The sequence below is a fragment of the Archocentrus centrarchus genome, chromosome 17 (genome assembly GCF_007364275.1).
Source record: "Archocentrus centrarchus isolate MPI-CPG fArcCen1 chromosome 17, fArcCen1, whole genome shotgun sequence".
In the NCBI taxonomy this organism is placed as follows: Eukaryota; Metazoa; Chordata; class Actinopteri; order Cichliformes; family Cichlidae; genus Archocentrus; species Archocentrus centrarchus.
Genome location: NC_044362.1, coordinates 914,553 through 932,722, shown reverse-complemented (window position 1 = coordinate 932,722; position 18,170 = coordinate 914,553). Strand labels below are relative to the sequence as shown.

General features: G+C 41.6%; 2 protein-coding genes across 2 annotated transcripts in view; both read left to right on the top strand.

Annotated features, from left to right (window-relative positions):
• The window catches only part of LOC115795213 (zinc finger protein 2 homolog), a 500,950-nt gene that overhangs the window by 54,721 nt on the left and 428,059 nt on the right, over positions 1–18,170 (top strand). The gene's annotated exons all lie outside the window — the stretch shown is intronic.
• LOC115795238 (zinc finger protein 239-like) lies at positions 9,322–18,031 on the top strand. Its single transcript, XM_030751067.1, has 2 exons — positions 9,322–9,551; positions 15,942–18,031. Exons 1-2 carry the CDS (start codon positions 9,380–9,382, stop codon positions 16,916–16,918), a joined length of 1,149 nt encoding a protein of 382 aa, XP_030606927.1. The 5' UTR covers positions 9,322–9,379; the 3' UTR covers positions 16,919–18,031.

Below are 18,170 nucleotides of genomic sequence, written 5' to 3'. Positions count from 1 at the left end.
GTCTGCATTACTAGCCTGGTTACTTCCTGTTTTTATTTTGACAGTCCTTTGTCCTGTGTGCTTGTGTTTAGTTTTGCTTCCCCTCATCTCGTCTGTGTATTGTGTTCAGCTGTGCTCCTCATGTGTTGTCCATTCTCTCATTATCCCTTTGTATATATTGTCTGTGTTCTTGTTAGTTGGCTGTCAGGTTGTTTACGCATTGTGTTTTTTTTTTTTTTTTGTCATGTCATCCCAAGTCATGCTTTGTTACGAGTTTAAGTTTGTGCTGCTGGCCCCTCCTTGTTTTCTTTATTTAATAAAGTTCAGGTCCAAGTAAAGCTTTCACCTTGGGTGTTCTGCTTTGGGGTCCTTCACCTTGCCTGCCACAGCGTTACATGGCAGCACATGTGCCAGACATGAAAGGATCTGTAGAGCTCTGGAGAACATTATGCTGCCTGTAACATCACTCAGCATGACCGGTTTGGTGGTGGGTCAGTGATGGTCTGGTGAGGCATATCCATTGGAGGTACGCCCAGACCTCTACAGGCTAGACAACGGCACCCGTTGTCTAGCCTGGGTGCTAGACAACGGGTGACTCCTGCTTATGGGGAAACTGACCACAGTGAACAGCTTCTTTCATCAGATCAGAAAGCAAGCAAGAAAATAGATTCTGAATCAACTAAAAAAGCAGATCAGAAGCCAAAGAAACATTACGGAAGTCACTGTGTAAAAAAATGTCTCCCACATCACAGTGTCTCTGTTACATTGACACAGGTAAAAAAAAAAAAAAAAGAGTGGCTCTAGTTGATCTTTTGGAGTTAACTTCAATAGTTACTTCCTCCAAACCAGCAACATGTTTGTTAGATCCCATTCCTAATAGACTGTTCAAAGAAGTCTTTCCAATTATTGATGCTTCAATCTTAAAAATGATCAATCAGTCTTTATTAGTTGGCTATGTACCACAGACCTTCAAGGTGGCTGTAATTACACCTCTACTTAAAAAGCCATCACTGACCCAGCTGTCTTAGCTAATTATAGGCCAATCTCCAACCTTCCTTTTCTCTCAAAGATTCTTGAAAGAGTAGTTGTAAAACAGCTAACTGATCATCTGCAGAGGAACGGTTTATTTGAAGAGTTTCAGTCAGGTTTCAGAATTCATCACAGTACAGAAACAGCATTAGTGAAGGTTACCAATGATCTTCTTACAGCCTCTTTATCTATCCATGAAGCCAGATGACACACATCAATTAGTTAAACTGCAGGAATGTCTTAAAGATATTAAGGCCTGGATGACCTCTAATTTCCTGCTTCTAAATTCAGATAAAACTGAAGTTCTTGTTCTCGGCCCCACAAATCTTAGAAACATGGTGTCTAACCAGATACTTACTCTGGATGGCATTACTTTGGCCTCCAGTAACACTGTGAGAAATCTTGGAGTCATTTTTGACCAGGATATGTCCTTCAATGCACATATTAAACAAATATGTAGGACCGCTTTTTTGCATTTGCGCAATATTTCTAAAAGTAGAAACATCCTTTCTCAGAGTGATGCTGAAAAGCTCATTCATGCATTTATTACTTCTAGGCTGGATTATTGTAATTCATTATTATCAGGCTGTCCTAAAAGCTCCCTGAAAAGCCTTCAGCTGATCCAAAATGCTGCAGCTAGAGTACTGACAGGGACTAGAAAGAGAGAGCAGATTTCTACCATATTGGCTTCTCTTCATTGGCTCCCTGTTAAATCTAGAATAGAATTTAAAATCCTTCTCTTCACATACAAGGTCTTGAATAATCAGGCACCATCTTATCTTAAAGACCTTATAGTCCTGTATCACCCAATAGAGCACTCTGTATTTAATCATTAATTGTTATTTATCTCTGGCTCTCTTCCACAGCGTGTTTTTGTCCTGTCGCTCTCCCCTCAGCCCCAGCTGGTCGTGGCACATGAGTGCCCCTCCCTGAGCCTGGTTCTGCTGGAGGTTTCTTCCTGTTAAAAGGGAGTTTTTCCTTCCCACTTCCCAAGTGCTTCCTTGTAGGGGGTTGTTTTAACTGTTGAGTTTTCTCTGTATTATTGTAGGGTCTTTACCCACAATACAAAGCGCCTTGAGGTGACTGTTTTGTTGTGATTTGGTGCTATATAAATAAAATTGAATTGAATTGAAAATGGGCCCTGTGACAGGCTGGCGACCTGTTCAGGGTGTACCCTGCCTCTCGCCCTATGACAGCTGGGATAGGCTCCAGCCCCCCCGCGACCCTGACCAGGATAAGCGGAAGCGAATGGATGGATGGATGAATTGAATATGGGTGAGTTGGTGTTCCAGGGGAGGAAGTGTACTACAAGGTCCCTGAAATTTGAGAGCTGTTCCACAAAGTTATTTATGCAGACAGATACAGATCATTTGTTTTCTTTGTGTAATGAGTTCTTTGATTATAGAGGTGATCGGACCAAGCTGTTATGTTTCCTCCTTGTGGATTGATGTTTGTGTCTCAGCTGGTTTTATATTCCACACCAGATTACTGTTTCTTTCTGATGGCCTTTATCTTTTCCATAATGGTATCAACCAGGTATCCTTAGGATTTTAAGTTGAATTATGTTTTACAATTTTTCTAACCTGTATTTGGGTCACTCCATAAAAAAATCCACCAAATCTTACAAAATTTCCAACCTAACACTCGGCAGATTAATTTCTCAGAAACTGTAATATATTTATTGATGTAATGCAAACCTTTAAGTTTATTCTATGAATGTCTTCCAAGTTACAGACCCTAGAATTGAAGAGGTGGAGCCAAAGTTTGCAGTATTCACTGTTTCACTGTAGTGATTTGTGTTTTTTGTTTTATTGAACGTTCCTACAGTTGGTTTGTGGTTGATGTGGATTTGCTGCTCATGTGAATCCTCCCACAGTGTTTCATTAGCAGCTGTAACCACAGTGACTCTGATAAAACAGGAATCAGCAGAATCCATCTGATATGAAGCTGTGCTTTGAATACCACTTCCCTCCTCTTTGAAGAGTAGTCAGATATCTGTGTTCAGGTTTTTGTACAGCCTCTTCTACACTTTGTATCACTGTGTTTCTAGAGCACAGTAGTAGAGAGCTGTGTCTGCCAGGGTTAGAGCGTTAATGGTCAGTTTAGTTGAGCTTGTTGTTGTTTCTGATCCATATCTTTTATTGGGAATATATTCAGCTGTTCCACCCTTTCCTTTCTTCCAGAGTATAAACTGAGGAGCCTGAAGGTCAGAATGATGTCTGTACCAGTGAAGCCAAGCATCAGCTTCACTTGTCTCATAGCTACATGTGAGTGTGACAGTTTGTCCTTCTGTTTCAGTGACTTCATCTTGTAGAGGAGAGATTGTGTCTCCAGCTGTTGGTCCTGGAAAAAGCAGAGAAAATGAAGCCATCAGACTAACATTGTCCATGAGGCTGAGAGGAGAAGACAGTGGGAATCAGGAAAAGTAGGAAAGAAGTGAAAATCTACAATCCTCCAGACCAATGATTCATTCCTACCACAGGGTTCAGAACAGAGAAAGAAATGTTGCGTTCTGAGAAAGAGAAAAAAGTTCACCTATGAAGTGAGATGAAAACAAAAAGAGGTGCAGCAACATGTCTTTGGAGCTGCTGAAGCCAGACACACAGCACATGAACAATGTTCTTCCACTGCAGCAGGTTCATCAGGCTGGGCTTTGATTTCCTCCAACTTTTTGCTCTGCAGACAGAAATCATCTCATTGGTTGAGCTGGACTTTTGTGGGCGGGGCCTTTGGTTGATGTTGCAGCTCCATCATTGAAGTCAGTGAAACAGTCAAATATACAGAGATGATAAATAATAAACATGCTGAAGTGTCTCTTTATGACCATGTCATTCAGATTTTCTTTGTTATTTGAAGATTCATATCTCAGGTGATAAAATGTGACTCAGCAGCTTTTTCACTGGGCTGCATTTAGAGAAACATGAAATGCTGCTTTGACTAAAAAGGAAAGGAGGTCCTGACATACAGGATTGATGAGCTGCTGGAATCCAACATCTCCCACAAACTACACAATACAATTCACACTGCAGCAGTCGCTGAGTGGAGAGTCAGATGGGCTTTGGAGCAGCCTGGTGTCATCTGCAGGGGGTTTAATGAAGGGAACCACAGAGGGCGTTCATGCATCATGTCAGAGCGCTCTGTCCACACATTTATCAGCATGTGTGTCCTGCTGCCTTCAGGTGACTGCAGGGCTTCAAGCTGCCAGAAATGAGGTGCTAACGCTTTCTGGGTATGTGTGGGTATTACTGTGGGTTTGTGAGAATTGTGCTGCTGTTGTTGCTCCACTGATGAGCTTGTGAAGTCCTTCTAGTCCATCAGTTTGGACTCTGTTGATTCTGTCAGGCTCTCCTTTGCAGTGTGTCTGTACTGGCTGCACCTGACTACACTAGAGGTCGATGTCAGTGCTCACAGTACAGGAGCTGTCCTTTTACAGGAGGACAAACATAGGACTGATCATCCTGTGTGTCATTTATACAGGAAATTCAATAACCATCAGGGGAACATATAACAAAGAACTGAAGCTATAGTACTTGTTTTATGCTTTGCTATTTGAATGAACCTTCACCTCCTATATATACTCTGCTCTGTGTTTGGCACCTGTTGACTATGTATCTGAGTAAAGTGACTGTTGAGATCATAAAATATTAGTTTGAAGTTAATTCCACAAAACTTAATTATCTTGAAAAGTTTTTTTTTTATTTTATTTTTTTTTATCATTTTATACTGCAAACCCTTTTCAGTTAAATTACCACTACAAATGATCTAGTCTGTATCCTAACAAACCCCAGAGGTTTAACAGTGTGTGGCTCCCTCTAGTGGATGTTGTGGAGTATTCTGTTGTCTTTGCTCCAAAGGTTTTTGTACAGAGTTTTGCTGTTTCCTGTCACTGTGGGCCTCAGAGCACAGTAGTACACAGCAGAGTCTGTCACTGCAGCAGAGGAGATGTTCATGTTGAATTGGTTTTTCTCCACTTTAATCTTCAGTCCAGGAATTTTTTCTATTCCTACTGTTCCTGAAGGTGTGTGTGAGATCAGGAGCTCTGGTGGTTTTCCTGGATATTGTCTATACCAGAAGAAATAATCATTGCTCTTAGCATCTCTGGATAGTCTGTAGGACAGAGTAACAGTGGTGCCTTCTAAACTGGACTCTTCCTCCTTGACTGCAGTGAGTTGATCACAGCTGACACCTAAAGAGAGAAATGTTGATAAAGACGATGTTAAACTGTGAGCGCCTGTTCCAGTGATTTCTAGCAAACAGATCCTTTAAAGACATTTCTTCTTCCTGCTTTAACCTACCTGTTAGTGTGATCAGAAACAAAGGAAACATGAGCCAGTAATGCAGTGACAGCATCTTCCACACACTATCTGTTCTGTATGCTTTAGATACTGAATGGATCTGACAGTGGGAGTCCTTTTCTGCTCTGTGACAGTGTTGCTCCTCCTTCAGCCTGTTCCTCCTCTCATATCACTGTATGTTAAACACCAAAACCACACCTCACTACATTTGACAGCTTTCAGCACAGACTCACAAACCTCTCAGTGCACTTTGTGCTTCATCTTCCAGTAAATAAGCAATCTTGTGAGCTACAATCAGCTGTAGCACTGCTCTGAATTTTAATGCCTGAAAATTAAAAAATTCTGTAAATTTAATGAATTTTGATTATTATGATAATGATTTTTGACAATGATGATTTTGATGGCTTAAATGACTAAAAAGATTAAAAAAAAATTTTAATTTTTGAGTTTGATTTTCACAGTTAAACTCACAAATATTTTGTCTCTGATTTTTGTGACCAACTTCATGCTCATTTAACTGCAGATACTCACTGAGGATTGTTAGAATAGATAAACGTTTAACTGTTTTTCTATGTATCACAATGTGTTTATCATAAACATGCACATGGAAAGCAGGTAACGCCTGTTTCCTGAGGACACACACACACACACACACACACATAAACATATGTGATTTCATCATGTGAAGTGAGTGATGTTGTTACCTGAGCTTTGTGTAAACTCACGTGATGCTAAAATAAAAGAGCCAAGCAGGAAGAAGGTTCAGACTCTCTTTCAGACATGCACACGGGTGTGAGCTGACTGAGACTCTCCCTGCAGGTAAAAAGATCAACTACGGGTTTCTGTGTCTTTCTTTATTCAACGGTGGTCCGAACCTAACAAGGATTTTTTTTTTTGGGCTCATGCAGTCTGTCATTTGGATACTCAGACTCTGCCCATGTTGAATGTGTCTCTCATGTCTTATTGTGAGCAGGAAGTCACAAACAAAAGTTCACTGACACACTTCCTGACTCATGTTTGTTTCATAAAAAATTACATTTACAGACTTGCTTCTTTTAAATACCACAGAGGCAACTCATGACCACTGATTAATACAATTTTTGTAATTTTGCCTCAGTGCGCACTTTAGAGGATTTTAAATCAAACAATATGTGATTGAAGTACAGACTGTCAGCTTTAATTCAAATGGTTTCACAAAAAATTCAGGAGCTGTTTAAGAATTTCAGCCTTTTGAGTGCACAGTCCACCATTTTCAGAGACTCAAAATGAATCAGATAGTTGACTGACACTCAGGTTAATGAGCAGGTGAGGCCTATTCCCTTGTTATTTCAAGACAAATGAAGCAGACATAATATCTAAAGTTGGTTCAAAGTGATTTATTTTATGGTTTTCCTATGTCATTTTAAATATGAGGCCCAGAGAGATGTCAGTGGACATGAGGGAGGCCATCATTCACCTGAAAAACCCACATCAACCTATCCAAGATAGGAAAAGCTCTAGGAGTGGCCAATTCAACAATCTGACCAGCACTGACGAGCTCAACTACACTGAAAAGCCTGAAAGACTAAGAAAATGATTAAAGTGGATGATCATAGGAATATTAGCACGGTTAAAAAAACAACTTCAGAACTTTTAACCAAGTCAAGATCACTTTTGATGAGTCTACATCATGTGACCCTTTCATGAATGGAAATGCAGAGACTTTACAGCAAGCTGCAATCCACATCTAAAAGAGCTTCCACGTAAGAGAAAACTATGAAGGAGAGAAATGGCTCATGATTCAAAGCATACAACTGTAGGGTGGCTGTAGCTCAGGAGGTAGAGCAGGTCACCTACTGATCGGAAAGTTGGCAGTTTGATTCCTGGCTACTCCAGGCTGCATGCCAATGTATCCTTGGGCAAGATACTGAACCCCAAGTTTCGTTGGAGTGTGAATGAGTGTGAATGTTAGATAATAAAAGCACTTAGCTTAGTTAATCATGGAAGTGCTTGTCTGAATGGGGTAAATGTAAACATGTTGTATAAGTGCTTTGAGTGCTCAGACAGAGTAGAAAAGTGCTATATAAGAACTAGTCCATTTACAGCATCATCTGTCAAATATAGTGGAGGCAGTGTTATGGCATGGGCATGTATGGCTACCAGTGGAAGTGGGCCACTAGTATTCATTGAACTGTGAAGTCTACAGAGCTATAAAACTGATCCAACAGAGCTTCACAGTGCAGATGGATAACGGTTAAAGATTAGATACTTATTAAAGACTGTATTCTCCAGTGGCAGTCCCCTGATCTCAGCCCAATAGTTTTCAGTTATTAACTACAGAACTGAAGGCCCACAAGCAAGCAGCAACTGCATGGCTAGGGTCTTTACCCACAATACAAAGCGCCTTGAGGCGACAGTTTGTTGTGATTTGGCGCTATATAAATAAAATTGAATTGAATTGAATTGAATTGAATGTGCTGCAGTAAAGCCCCACAAAGCAAAGTGGAAAGATATCATTTGGTGACATCCGTGAGTTCTTCAGGCAGTCACTGACTGGAAAAAGTTTTTAAAACTATCCTTATATTTCAAATAATGTTAGTCAATTAATTTTGAATCTCTGAGAATGAGCAACTATGTTTAAATTTATAATTCTTGAACATTTGAAACTGAAAGTCTATACCTTCAGATCTTGATTGTTTGATGTGAAATCCACTGTGGTGGTGCACAGAGGCGCAACTAAAGAAACTGTCTCTGTCCAGCGAATTATGGACCTAACTGTATCCTTTATTACAAATCCATATTCCAGAACAGTTGAGACAGAGCAAGAAAAGTAACTTTAAAAGGAAGTCAGCTGTTTGAACGTGTGATTATGAACATGACTGAATATTAGAAGAGCAACCCTGAGTGGCTGAGATGGGGAGGTGTTCCCCACTCTGTCAAAGACTGTGTGAGAAAATAATTTCAGAATAATGTTCATCAGTCTCTGATTACAAAGAACATGTGGGTTTCATTCACAATGCTGGTTTATTTCAGAAAATGTGAATATTATGAAAGTTCTTTTCAAAATGTAACTTAAAAAGAAAAATGTTCATAATTCTTATATTTATACACTCGCTGACTCCACTCTGTGATTTTTACATGGCCTACCACTTCATTGCTGAGCTGCTGTCATTCCCAATCACTTCCACTTTGCTATAATCCCACTAACAGCTGACCGTGGAATATTTAGTAGTGAGGAAATTTCAGGACTTGACTTGTTGCACAGGTGGCATCCTTCACAGTACCACGCTGGAATTCACTGAGCTCCTGAGAGCGACCCATTCTTTCACTAATGTTTGTAGAAGCAGTCTGCATGCCTAGGTGCTTGTTTATACACCTGTAGCCGTGGAAGTGACTGGAACACCTGGATTCAGTGATTTGGATGGATGAGTGAATACAAATATAGTGTTTAAGTAATGGAATAATTTATGGCTAATTAGTCTTTAACTGGATCATCAGGGTTAAATTTGAAAAATCCACATTTGTGAAAAAAGTTCAAATAAATTAAATTGTTAATTAAAATCCCACAATCCTATTGATTAAACAGGTTCTAAATGTGACTGTTCTCATAGTCAGCTGGGCAGAAGCCAATTGATCCAGTTTTTCTCACTCACACAGAGCCTACAGCCATGTACACAAACTTTAAATCTCAAGCTAATAGAAATCATTAATTGGATACATGTCATTTTAAATTTTGCTCCTTTTATTTTAGGATGATTTGGGTATGAAATATATTTTTTCTATTTTTGGTTATCTGATCCAATTCAAACTCTGTAAGTATAGCGCCTTTTGAAAAGGCGTTTAGGAAAACATTATTTCAGTTAAATAAATCTTATAAATTTCTTTGAAATTTTTCTGTAACAGAAATGAATTTTTCCAATCCGGAGCTTTTAGAGAGAGGAGGAAAAAACAGACATCCTCCTCTGGCGGACTTTCACCCAGCGACACCAGGCGGAAGTAAACCAGGAAACAGCGGAAGTGTCGTTGGCTTTATGGACTGATCAGGAAGTGGTTGTGTTGGTGGTTGTGAGCTGAGTCTCTGAGCTGTTGGAGTAACAATGCCTTCAGTTCAGTATCTGAGAGAGTTTATCAACGAGCGGCTAACTGCTGCTGCTGAGGAAATATTCACAGAGTTTGAAAAAACGATCGTCCAGTACGAGGAAGAGATCGACCGTCAGCGCAGACTGCTGGATATCACCTGGAAACCTGAGATAAAGCTGCACAGGACAGGTGAGTCACTCTGAGGGGCTCCGTGAACTCACACAGGAGTGGGACTCCTGGAGGATCCTGATCAGAGCTCTGCGGGTTTATTTGGAAGCTGTGAGCGAACAAAGAGCAGACAGAGGACAGGGCTGCACTGGGCTCCATTCATCCATCCACACAGCAGGATGGGAATTTCTGTAAGGAAACCAGGCTGGATCTGAGCCTTTTATCCAGCCTGGATCCAGAACTGAATGAGTTTCTTTAAGGTGACTCATTTAAACAGCTTCATGGTTCCTGTTAAACTTTCAAACATCATATTTCTCTGCAGTAATAAATATAGAATCTGATTTATCTGCAGACTGTTTCTCTTCTAGAGAAGAATTTCTGAATTGATGTTAATAAACTGCATCTCGTCTTCAGCAGTGTGATGTCCTGCTGCTGTCTGAGGTCTGTTCACCTTCCAGATGTGTTTCTCTTAATTTGCTCAGTTTGATTATCTATTTATTTGCGCTGTGTCAGTCACCAGCTTTTTGTGCTGGAGTACAACAGGGGATATGATTGTTCTGCCTGAGATTGTTACTGGGGCCGTAACCTGGAACCAGGCCTGGTGCGGGTGTCTGGTGTCTGGGCCTTAGCCCACTTGGGCCAGTTCAGCCCAGCCCAAACGAGCTGCATGGGCCCACCAGTAGGAGGGGCTGTAGGGTTTCTATGCTCGATTCATCAGGTGGCAGTCAGAGGCAGAGACAGTGGTGGTCCAATCCGTGGTTGACCACTCTGGCTACAGGCATAAGGATATCACTTTTCTGGTCACTTCATGGCTTGGGTTATTAAACCAGTCTTCTGGAGAGGGGCTGGCAGCAGGCAGGGGTGGGTATACTCATATCCTTTGTGTCTGTATGTTGGGGTTTTCCCCACAGGGTTACTTCTTTGAGCCTTTGGGTTGAAGTTGTTTGCATTTATGCACCGTGATAGCTCAGAATACCCCACCTTTTTGAGCCCCTGGGTGGGGTGCTGAAAGGTGCCCCGGCCTGGGACTCTATTCTCCCACTGGGGGACGTCAGTGCTTATGTGTGACCGGGAGGAGCGGACTTTGGTGCTAGGGATTGATTGTCTATAGTGATCACCATGGTCGCGTGTAAAGGCTGATTTAGACTTCTGCAATGAATCTTTGTAGTGTCCGACCCCTTTGCTGTGTTCATGCTTGTGTGTGGTGCATTATGTGTTAATTACCTTTTGGCCATGTCTCCATCTTTTAAATGCTGTTCCAGCAAAAAATAGAAACAAATAAAATGCAGAACTTTTTTTCCCTCCTGAGTCCTCGCTCTTTGTTGTAAATCTTTTCTTTTTCCTCAGTCAAACATATTTTGTCCCTCAGGTTTTCACACTCCCTTTTACATTGCCTCGTGTCCATTCTTATAGTTTCAGCAATCCTCCTGAAGAATTTGCCTACAGAATCTATGGAGAGGAGTTTTCAGCCTAAGCAAACATGCTCCTGTGCACTCCTCCAAAAACCCTATAGTGCAGAGCTCGACTGGCTGTAGGCTGAATGCTGACTGGTTAACAAGCCGGTTGGAACAGGGAAGGGAAAAAGTACAAAAAACATCAAAGCTTAAAAAAAAAAAAAACCACAGACAGTAGCTGCTGTACACACTTTTCATTGTTTAAACACTTGGTTTCATTTCAGCTCTTTGTATCTTATAACTTCACTCTGCAGCTGGCTGAAAAACAGCACAAGCAAAAGAAGCCCACAGACCAGCTGTACCACAGACTTCGGACACTGGCATCTGGCAGCAGATGCTCTCTACAGGCAGATGGGCTGTCTTAGCTCGCTACGGTCTGCCACCATACTGCTAATGGAAAATTGTGCTGAGCCCATAACACAGGGGGACCATCACTGTGACTGGGGTCATCAAAGTAGCTGAAAAACTTTCTGGTGTGGTAGATGAGATTTGTTCTGAGTTTCTCAAGACACTAGATATTTTGGGGCTGTGTTGGTTGATGTCTCTGTGGCGTGGACAGTGTAGTGTTTCCCTTTTTAAGAAGAGAGACAGCAGGAGTATTCCCATTTCAGAGGGATCACACTCCTCTTTTTTCACACCTGACTTTTGCTGCACTTCTTCCGCAGCAGATCTGTGCAGCGATTCATTCTCCTGTGGAGAGATTTGTCTGTAGTGGAGGGTTCATTAACCCTGAGCTCAGGCTTACAGGCTCAGGCTTTCTCACATGCTCAGTGCATGCCACCAGGTGGCGTATTACTTCAAGCATCACATTAGTCGGCCGTTAGCAGTAGCTGTGCTATAATAGGCACACACACAGCTCTCCACACAGATCGCAGTGCACACGTTCAGATTGAGATACACACACACAAATAGTTTTGCTACAGTAATAACCCCATACGTATTGCTGTCAGTAAATCAGACCCATACCTGCTGCGTGCTGACTCCCTCAGGGATGTCCTGATTCTGTTCAAAACTTTTATGGGAAGAATTTTTAGGTGCTGCCAGATGGTGGAAGGTTTCTGTTTTAGTGGACTCAGGCTTACCGCTCTACTTTTTGCAGAGAATGTGGTTCTGTTGGCTTAATCATACGGTGACCTCCAACTTGCAGTGGGGTGGTTTGCAGCTGAGTATGAAGTGGCAGAAATGAGAATTAACATTTCCAACTCCGGATCCATGGTTTTCAGTCAAAAAAGGGTGGACTGCTCACTAAGTGGAGGTGTTTAGTGGAGCATGAGATTGACAGATGGATAGGTATGGTATCTGCAGAAATGCAGATGCTGTACTGTCTGTTGTGGTGAAGAGAGAACTGAGTATGAAGGCAAAGCTGAAATGTCTTCTTAGGATTTTAATAGACAACAGTGATAATTAGAAAGAGACTGATTGATCAGCCAGGGACCAGAATCGGCCACTTTCCAGCATTCTCTGCTCCAACCGGCCGGTTATTTATTAGCACATTTGAAATGAACAAGCCCACACAGCTGCACACCAAATAATTGCACACACATTTACAGCCACACACTAACTTGTCGTTAACGTGGAAGTATGAAGACACAAAGTTCACCAAAGTGACCACCAAGAAAATGTTAAGAACAAACTAAATCACCTTCACCTAGAGCAGTGCTTCTCAATTATTTTCTGTTACGCCCCCCCTAGCAAGAAGAAAACTATTCGCGCCCCCCACTCCCCACCGTGACTATCCATCTCTGCATAACATTTTATCCTTATTAACATTAAAGAAAAGAAAAAAGAAAGACATATGGTCAAACTTACAAAGAATAACTTTATTAAATCGTGTTTTAAGTCTGCAACAGAAAAGATTTTGTGCATCATTGCCTGAAATTAAAAATAAATAAATCCTTGTTTAAACTGTAAACATGTTTGACCAACTAATTGCACCATTGCAAAATTAAATCAAATCAATAAATAATATTTAATAATTATAATAACTAATAAACTACAAAAACTAAAAAAATAATAACTAATTTATATTAGTTATTATTTATATTGGGGGTGGCTGTAGCTCAGTAGGTAGAGCAGGTCACCTACTGATCGGAAGGTCAGTGGTTCGATTCCTGGCTACTCCGGGCTACATGCCAATGTATCCTTGGGCAAGATACTTAACCCCAAGTTGCTCTCCGACCGTCCCGTCGGAGTATGAATGTGTGTGAATGTTAGCTAATTAAAAGCACTTAGCTTAGTAAACATGGAAGTGCTTGTATGAATGGGAGTGCATGGGTGAATGTAAACATGTTGTATAAGCGCTTTGAGTGCTCAGACTGAGTAGAAAAGCGCTATATAAGAACTAGTCCATTTCTAGTCCATATTCAGTTCAGCAACATTAACTCAGGAGCACAATATATAAAACACTTGAACCTACAAAACAAAAATTAATTAAACAATTTGTGCTCATTTTTTCTTTCTTTTTTTGATCAAAATGAGGAGGAAGTCAGGTTTAATGGTTACAATGAGCACGTTTTGCAGTGCACAGCTTTTCGAAGCGAGGTTCGAAGCATGATAGTGCAACTCTCAGCTCCTGCTCAATGTTTAGCTGGGACCTGTACTTGGTCTTCAGTGCAGCAACAGCAGAGAAGCCAATCTCACAAAGGTAAGATGTTGAAAAAGGAAGCAGAATGCTTATAGCTTTCTCCCCTAAGAGTGGATACTGCCTCTCTACACTCAGCCAGAATGCACTGAGTGTCTGTGATGTGAACCTCAGTCTCAATGTGGAGTCAGACGTCATGTCAATGAACTGCTCCTCTTCTGCAGAGCTGAAACCAGTTGGAGCTGGTGCACTGAAAGGGTCTCTCACCCAGTCATACTGGGAACTGTTTTCAGGGAAGTACTTTTTAAAGAATCCAATCAGTGAAGAAATATGCTGCTTAATGTGTGGAATCACTGAGATAGCATCATAGTCATTAGTGTCCACAAATTCATGCAGGTTCTCAAATGAATCGGTGTTTCCTTCATCAAGTTGCCTGCCCCACATTGCAAGCTTTCGGGTGAAAGAGCTAATCTTGTCTGTGACCTGAGGGAGGTGTTTATCTTTCCCTTGAAGCTGTAGATTCAGTTCATTTAGCTTTCCAAATATGTCACTCAGGTAGGCCAGTTTTCCCAGGAAGTTCTCATCACAAAATTTTTCTGCCACTTCATACTTGTGCTCCTGCTCAAAAAACACTCTTATTTGCTCTCTGAGCTCAAAAACTCGGGACAAGACTTTTCCTCGTGACACCCACCTTGCTTCATTGTGATAGAGCACAGCTTGATGTTCAGCTCCCATCTCCTCACAGATGGCAGAGAAGACTCTTGCTTTTAGTGGTCTAGTCTTTATAAAATTGACTACACCTATGATATCAGTCATAGCCTCACTTAATTCAGGGGAAAGTTGCCTGGATGCAAGTGCTTCTCTGTGTATAATACAGTGTGTCCACTCAGCATGAGGTGAGGCTGTCTTGATGAGTGCCCTAAGTCCTTTTCTCTTCCCTGCCATGGTTTGTGCACCATCACTGCAAACACCAATGCAGTTCTCCCACTTTAGCCCATTCTCAGTCAAAAAGGAGTCCAGAATTTTGAATAGCTCTTCAGCTGTGGCTCTGTCTCTGACATATTTACAAAAAAGTAGATCCTCACACAGGGAGTTTGACAATTCAAAACGTACATAAGCAATAAACAGACAGTCTTTGTTGCTGTCAGTTGCTTCATCAAATTGTAAGGCAAAACGTTTGTCTTTGAGTTTATCTACCAGCTGTTCATGAAGATCGTTAGCAATGTCATCTATACGTCTGGCGACAGTGTCATTGGACAGAGGGATAGTTTTTAGTTTTGCTGCACTGGCGTCGTCCAGCATGACAGAGACCATGTCTAATGCTGCAGGCAGTATCAGCTCCTCTGCTATGGTGTGGGGCTTTTTGCACTGCGCAATTTGGTACGCCACCTTATATGATGCTAACAGCGCTCGATGGTTTACTGAAGTAGCCTTCACAAAGCGGGATGACTGTTGGCAATATTCAGCACGTTTTCGCTGAAAAAACTCTAGCGGCTTACCGGCGTGATTGGAGTGTAACGTATTTAAGTGACGCGCTAATTTATTTGGCTTCATGCTGTCCGCTGCGAGCATTTTTAGACACAGCAAACACACCGGTCTTTCCTCTTCTCCAACTGTAGTGACAGTGAAGCCAAGCGCTAAATACGCTTCGTCGTATTTCCTCGTCTTAGCTTTTGGGTGACTTTCTTTTGTCTCATTATCTTTGTCTCTCTCCGCTTTTCTTTTCATCCCTGTTAAAAACTTTTTCATGTTGGGGGTTGTTATGTTGAATAACGGAGGCTATAGACAGAACGCAGTCGGAGCTTTCTGTTGACTCAACACTGCTAACCAAGGCAAACCTGTTGTAACAATGACAGCGCCACTGCCGCCTACTGTAGTGGATGCGCAATTACACTTTATACTAGTACGGCCCAAAAAAAAAAGCCTGTTCCCCAGGGTCACACGCGCCCCCCCAGGTATCGCACCGCGCCCCTTTGGGGGGCGCGCCCCACTATTTGAGAACCACTGACCTAGAGGAAAATGGACATTTTAAAGGCGCTAACAAAAGTAAAGGAGCTAAAGCTAATCAGAGCACAGCAGCCTCAGAATGAGCCAAAAGAAAAAAATTTAAGGTTTATTAAATTCTTGTATTATGAAAATAATATTTGCCTTGAAGAAAAGGGATTTTTGCTTGTATATGGTGTCAGTTATAGTTCTGAGAAAGAAAATTGGAATTGACAAATTGCTGTCGGTGCATCTCGAGCAAAAATCAGCACCGACTAGAAGTGTAAAGATTTGTCTGTGAGTGACATGTTCACACTGTAAAACTTTATTAGTGGTTATTAAAATAAGAATATGTTTGCTCTGATGCATTTTTTTTCTGTTTGTCTCCCTTAGCTCCTTCAGACACCCCACAGCAACATGTCCGCAATGAGGACGAGGTTCAGGAGAAGAACTCAGGACAGCCTCGGCAGATAAAAGAGGAACAGGAGGAACTGTACATCAGTCAGGAGGGAGATCAGCTTGCACTGAAGGAGGAGACTGATACCTTTATGGTGACCGTTACTTATGATGACAGTGACCTCAGTGAGCCTGAACCGGACAGCGACCAGCTCCTCTCTCACAGCTCTCTTGTATATGCAAGCCAAGATCAGGAAGGATGCAAGAATTTCGATTCAGGGTCGACTGCCAATAGAAATATAATTCAGAGTAGCATTTCAGAAGACTTTCCTGCATCAGAGAATCAGTGCAACACTGACAGAGTTAGCAAATCTATAAAATGCAATGTTTGTGGAAAACTTTTTAAGGCCTTTAGTGATCCATTGGCATTTAAGAGGCATATGGCAATCCACTCAGGCGAAAAGCCATATTCTTGCAAAACATGTGGAAAAAGTTTCACTAAAAACAGTACTCTGTTGGGCCACATGAGAATTCACACAGGTGAGAAGCTGTATTCTTGTGAAACATGTGGGAACAGTTTTACTCGAAAAGGTAGCCTGTTGGTCCACATGAGAATCCACTCAGGTGAGAAGCCGTATATTTGTAACACCTGTGGTGAAAGATTTTGTTACTTATCAGCGCTTAAAAAGCATAAAGCTGTCCACACAGGCGAGAAGCCGTATTCCTGCGAAACATGTGGGAAAGGTTTTACTGAACGTGGTAGTTTGTTGGTCCACATGAGAATCCACTCAGGTGAGAGACCGTATACTTGTAAAACCTGTGGGAAAAGTTTCACTAAAAAATGTACTTTATTGGTCCACATGAGAATTCACACAGGTGAGAAGCCATATTCATGTAAAATATGTGGGATGAGTTTCAGTAAAAATGGCGGCTTGTTGGTCCACATGAAAACTCACGCAGGTGAGAAGTTGTAGCGCGGACATTTCTGTGGGGAAAAGACTATCTGTGGTGCCAATGCGGGAAAATGCTGTGGCTTCATGTCACTTTTTCTCCGTTGTTTCTCTGTTCTCACCAGTGACCACATAAATGTATTTATTTTAAGATGTAGTTATGTGGACCAGCTAGCTAGGGGGCGCACTTCAGCGCGCTTAGCACATACACTGTAGATGATGACGTCTGTTTCTTGTTTCAGAAATGGGAAAATATGAAATTGTCAGAGAGTCAGTGGGAGTTTGTCTTATTTCCAGCATGAAGAGAAAGTTGAGTACTCTATCAGCACAAGAGCACCAAATAACAACCAATAAACAAGTGTTCAGTTCAGATATGATATGATGAAAGTATGAAGGTAAAACAGTGTTAAGTTTTAATATTCTCCTCATTCTTTACTTTATACTTATACAATATGGTTTTTATATGTGGATAAAAACAGTTAATGGTGACAGCAGGTGAAGAAAAGTTGACACATGTTCCTCACTAATCTACAAAACTGACACTAAAACAAAGATTCATTTTATTCAGCAGGGTTCTAGCCAGTGGTTGATTGCCCAGTGCTGTGCCATGCTGAGGTCGTCTTCTGCCGGGCTGAGAATTTCACCGGTTCACCATCTATCGGAACGGTTCTATCACTGCAGTTAGCAAGCGGACGCGCACTCCACACACTGTCACCTCGTTGCTGATATAAGACAGATTTTTTTTTTCTCTTGGTAGATCTCTGCACTATGGTATTATTTCATCGCAATTTGCAGTCTACCACCAAGCATGGCCAATTTCGTTCACAGTGGTTCTGTTCATGCTTGTTTTTGCGGGGCAAAATAGCAACCAGCGTGGAACCGAGGGGGAAGTAGAGGAAAAGGGGAGCTTAAAGGATAATTCTGGGCTTCCTATTAAACATAAAATCCCAGAAGATTGTCTTGTTTCTTGTCTTCATAGACTCACAAGAATAACATGCTATCATGCCGCTTGAGGAATGTTTATTAACAATAGCTGCAAGTAAACCTGCATCTTATTTTCAGAGCATCAACAGACTAGAGCAGGGGTGGGCAATTCCAGGCCTCGAGGGCCGGTGTCCTGCAGGTTTTAGATGTGCCCTTGATCCAACACACCTGAATCAAATGGCTGAATTACCTCCTCAGTATGCAGTCAAGTTCTCCAGAGTCCTGCTAATGACTTCTATATTTGACTCAGGTGTGTTGAAGCAGAGACACATCTAAAACCTGCAGGACACTG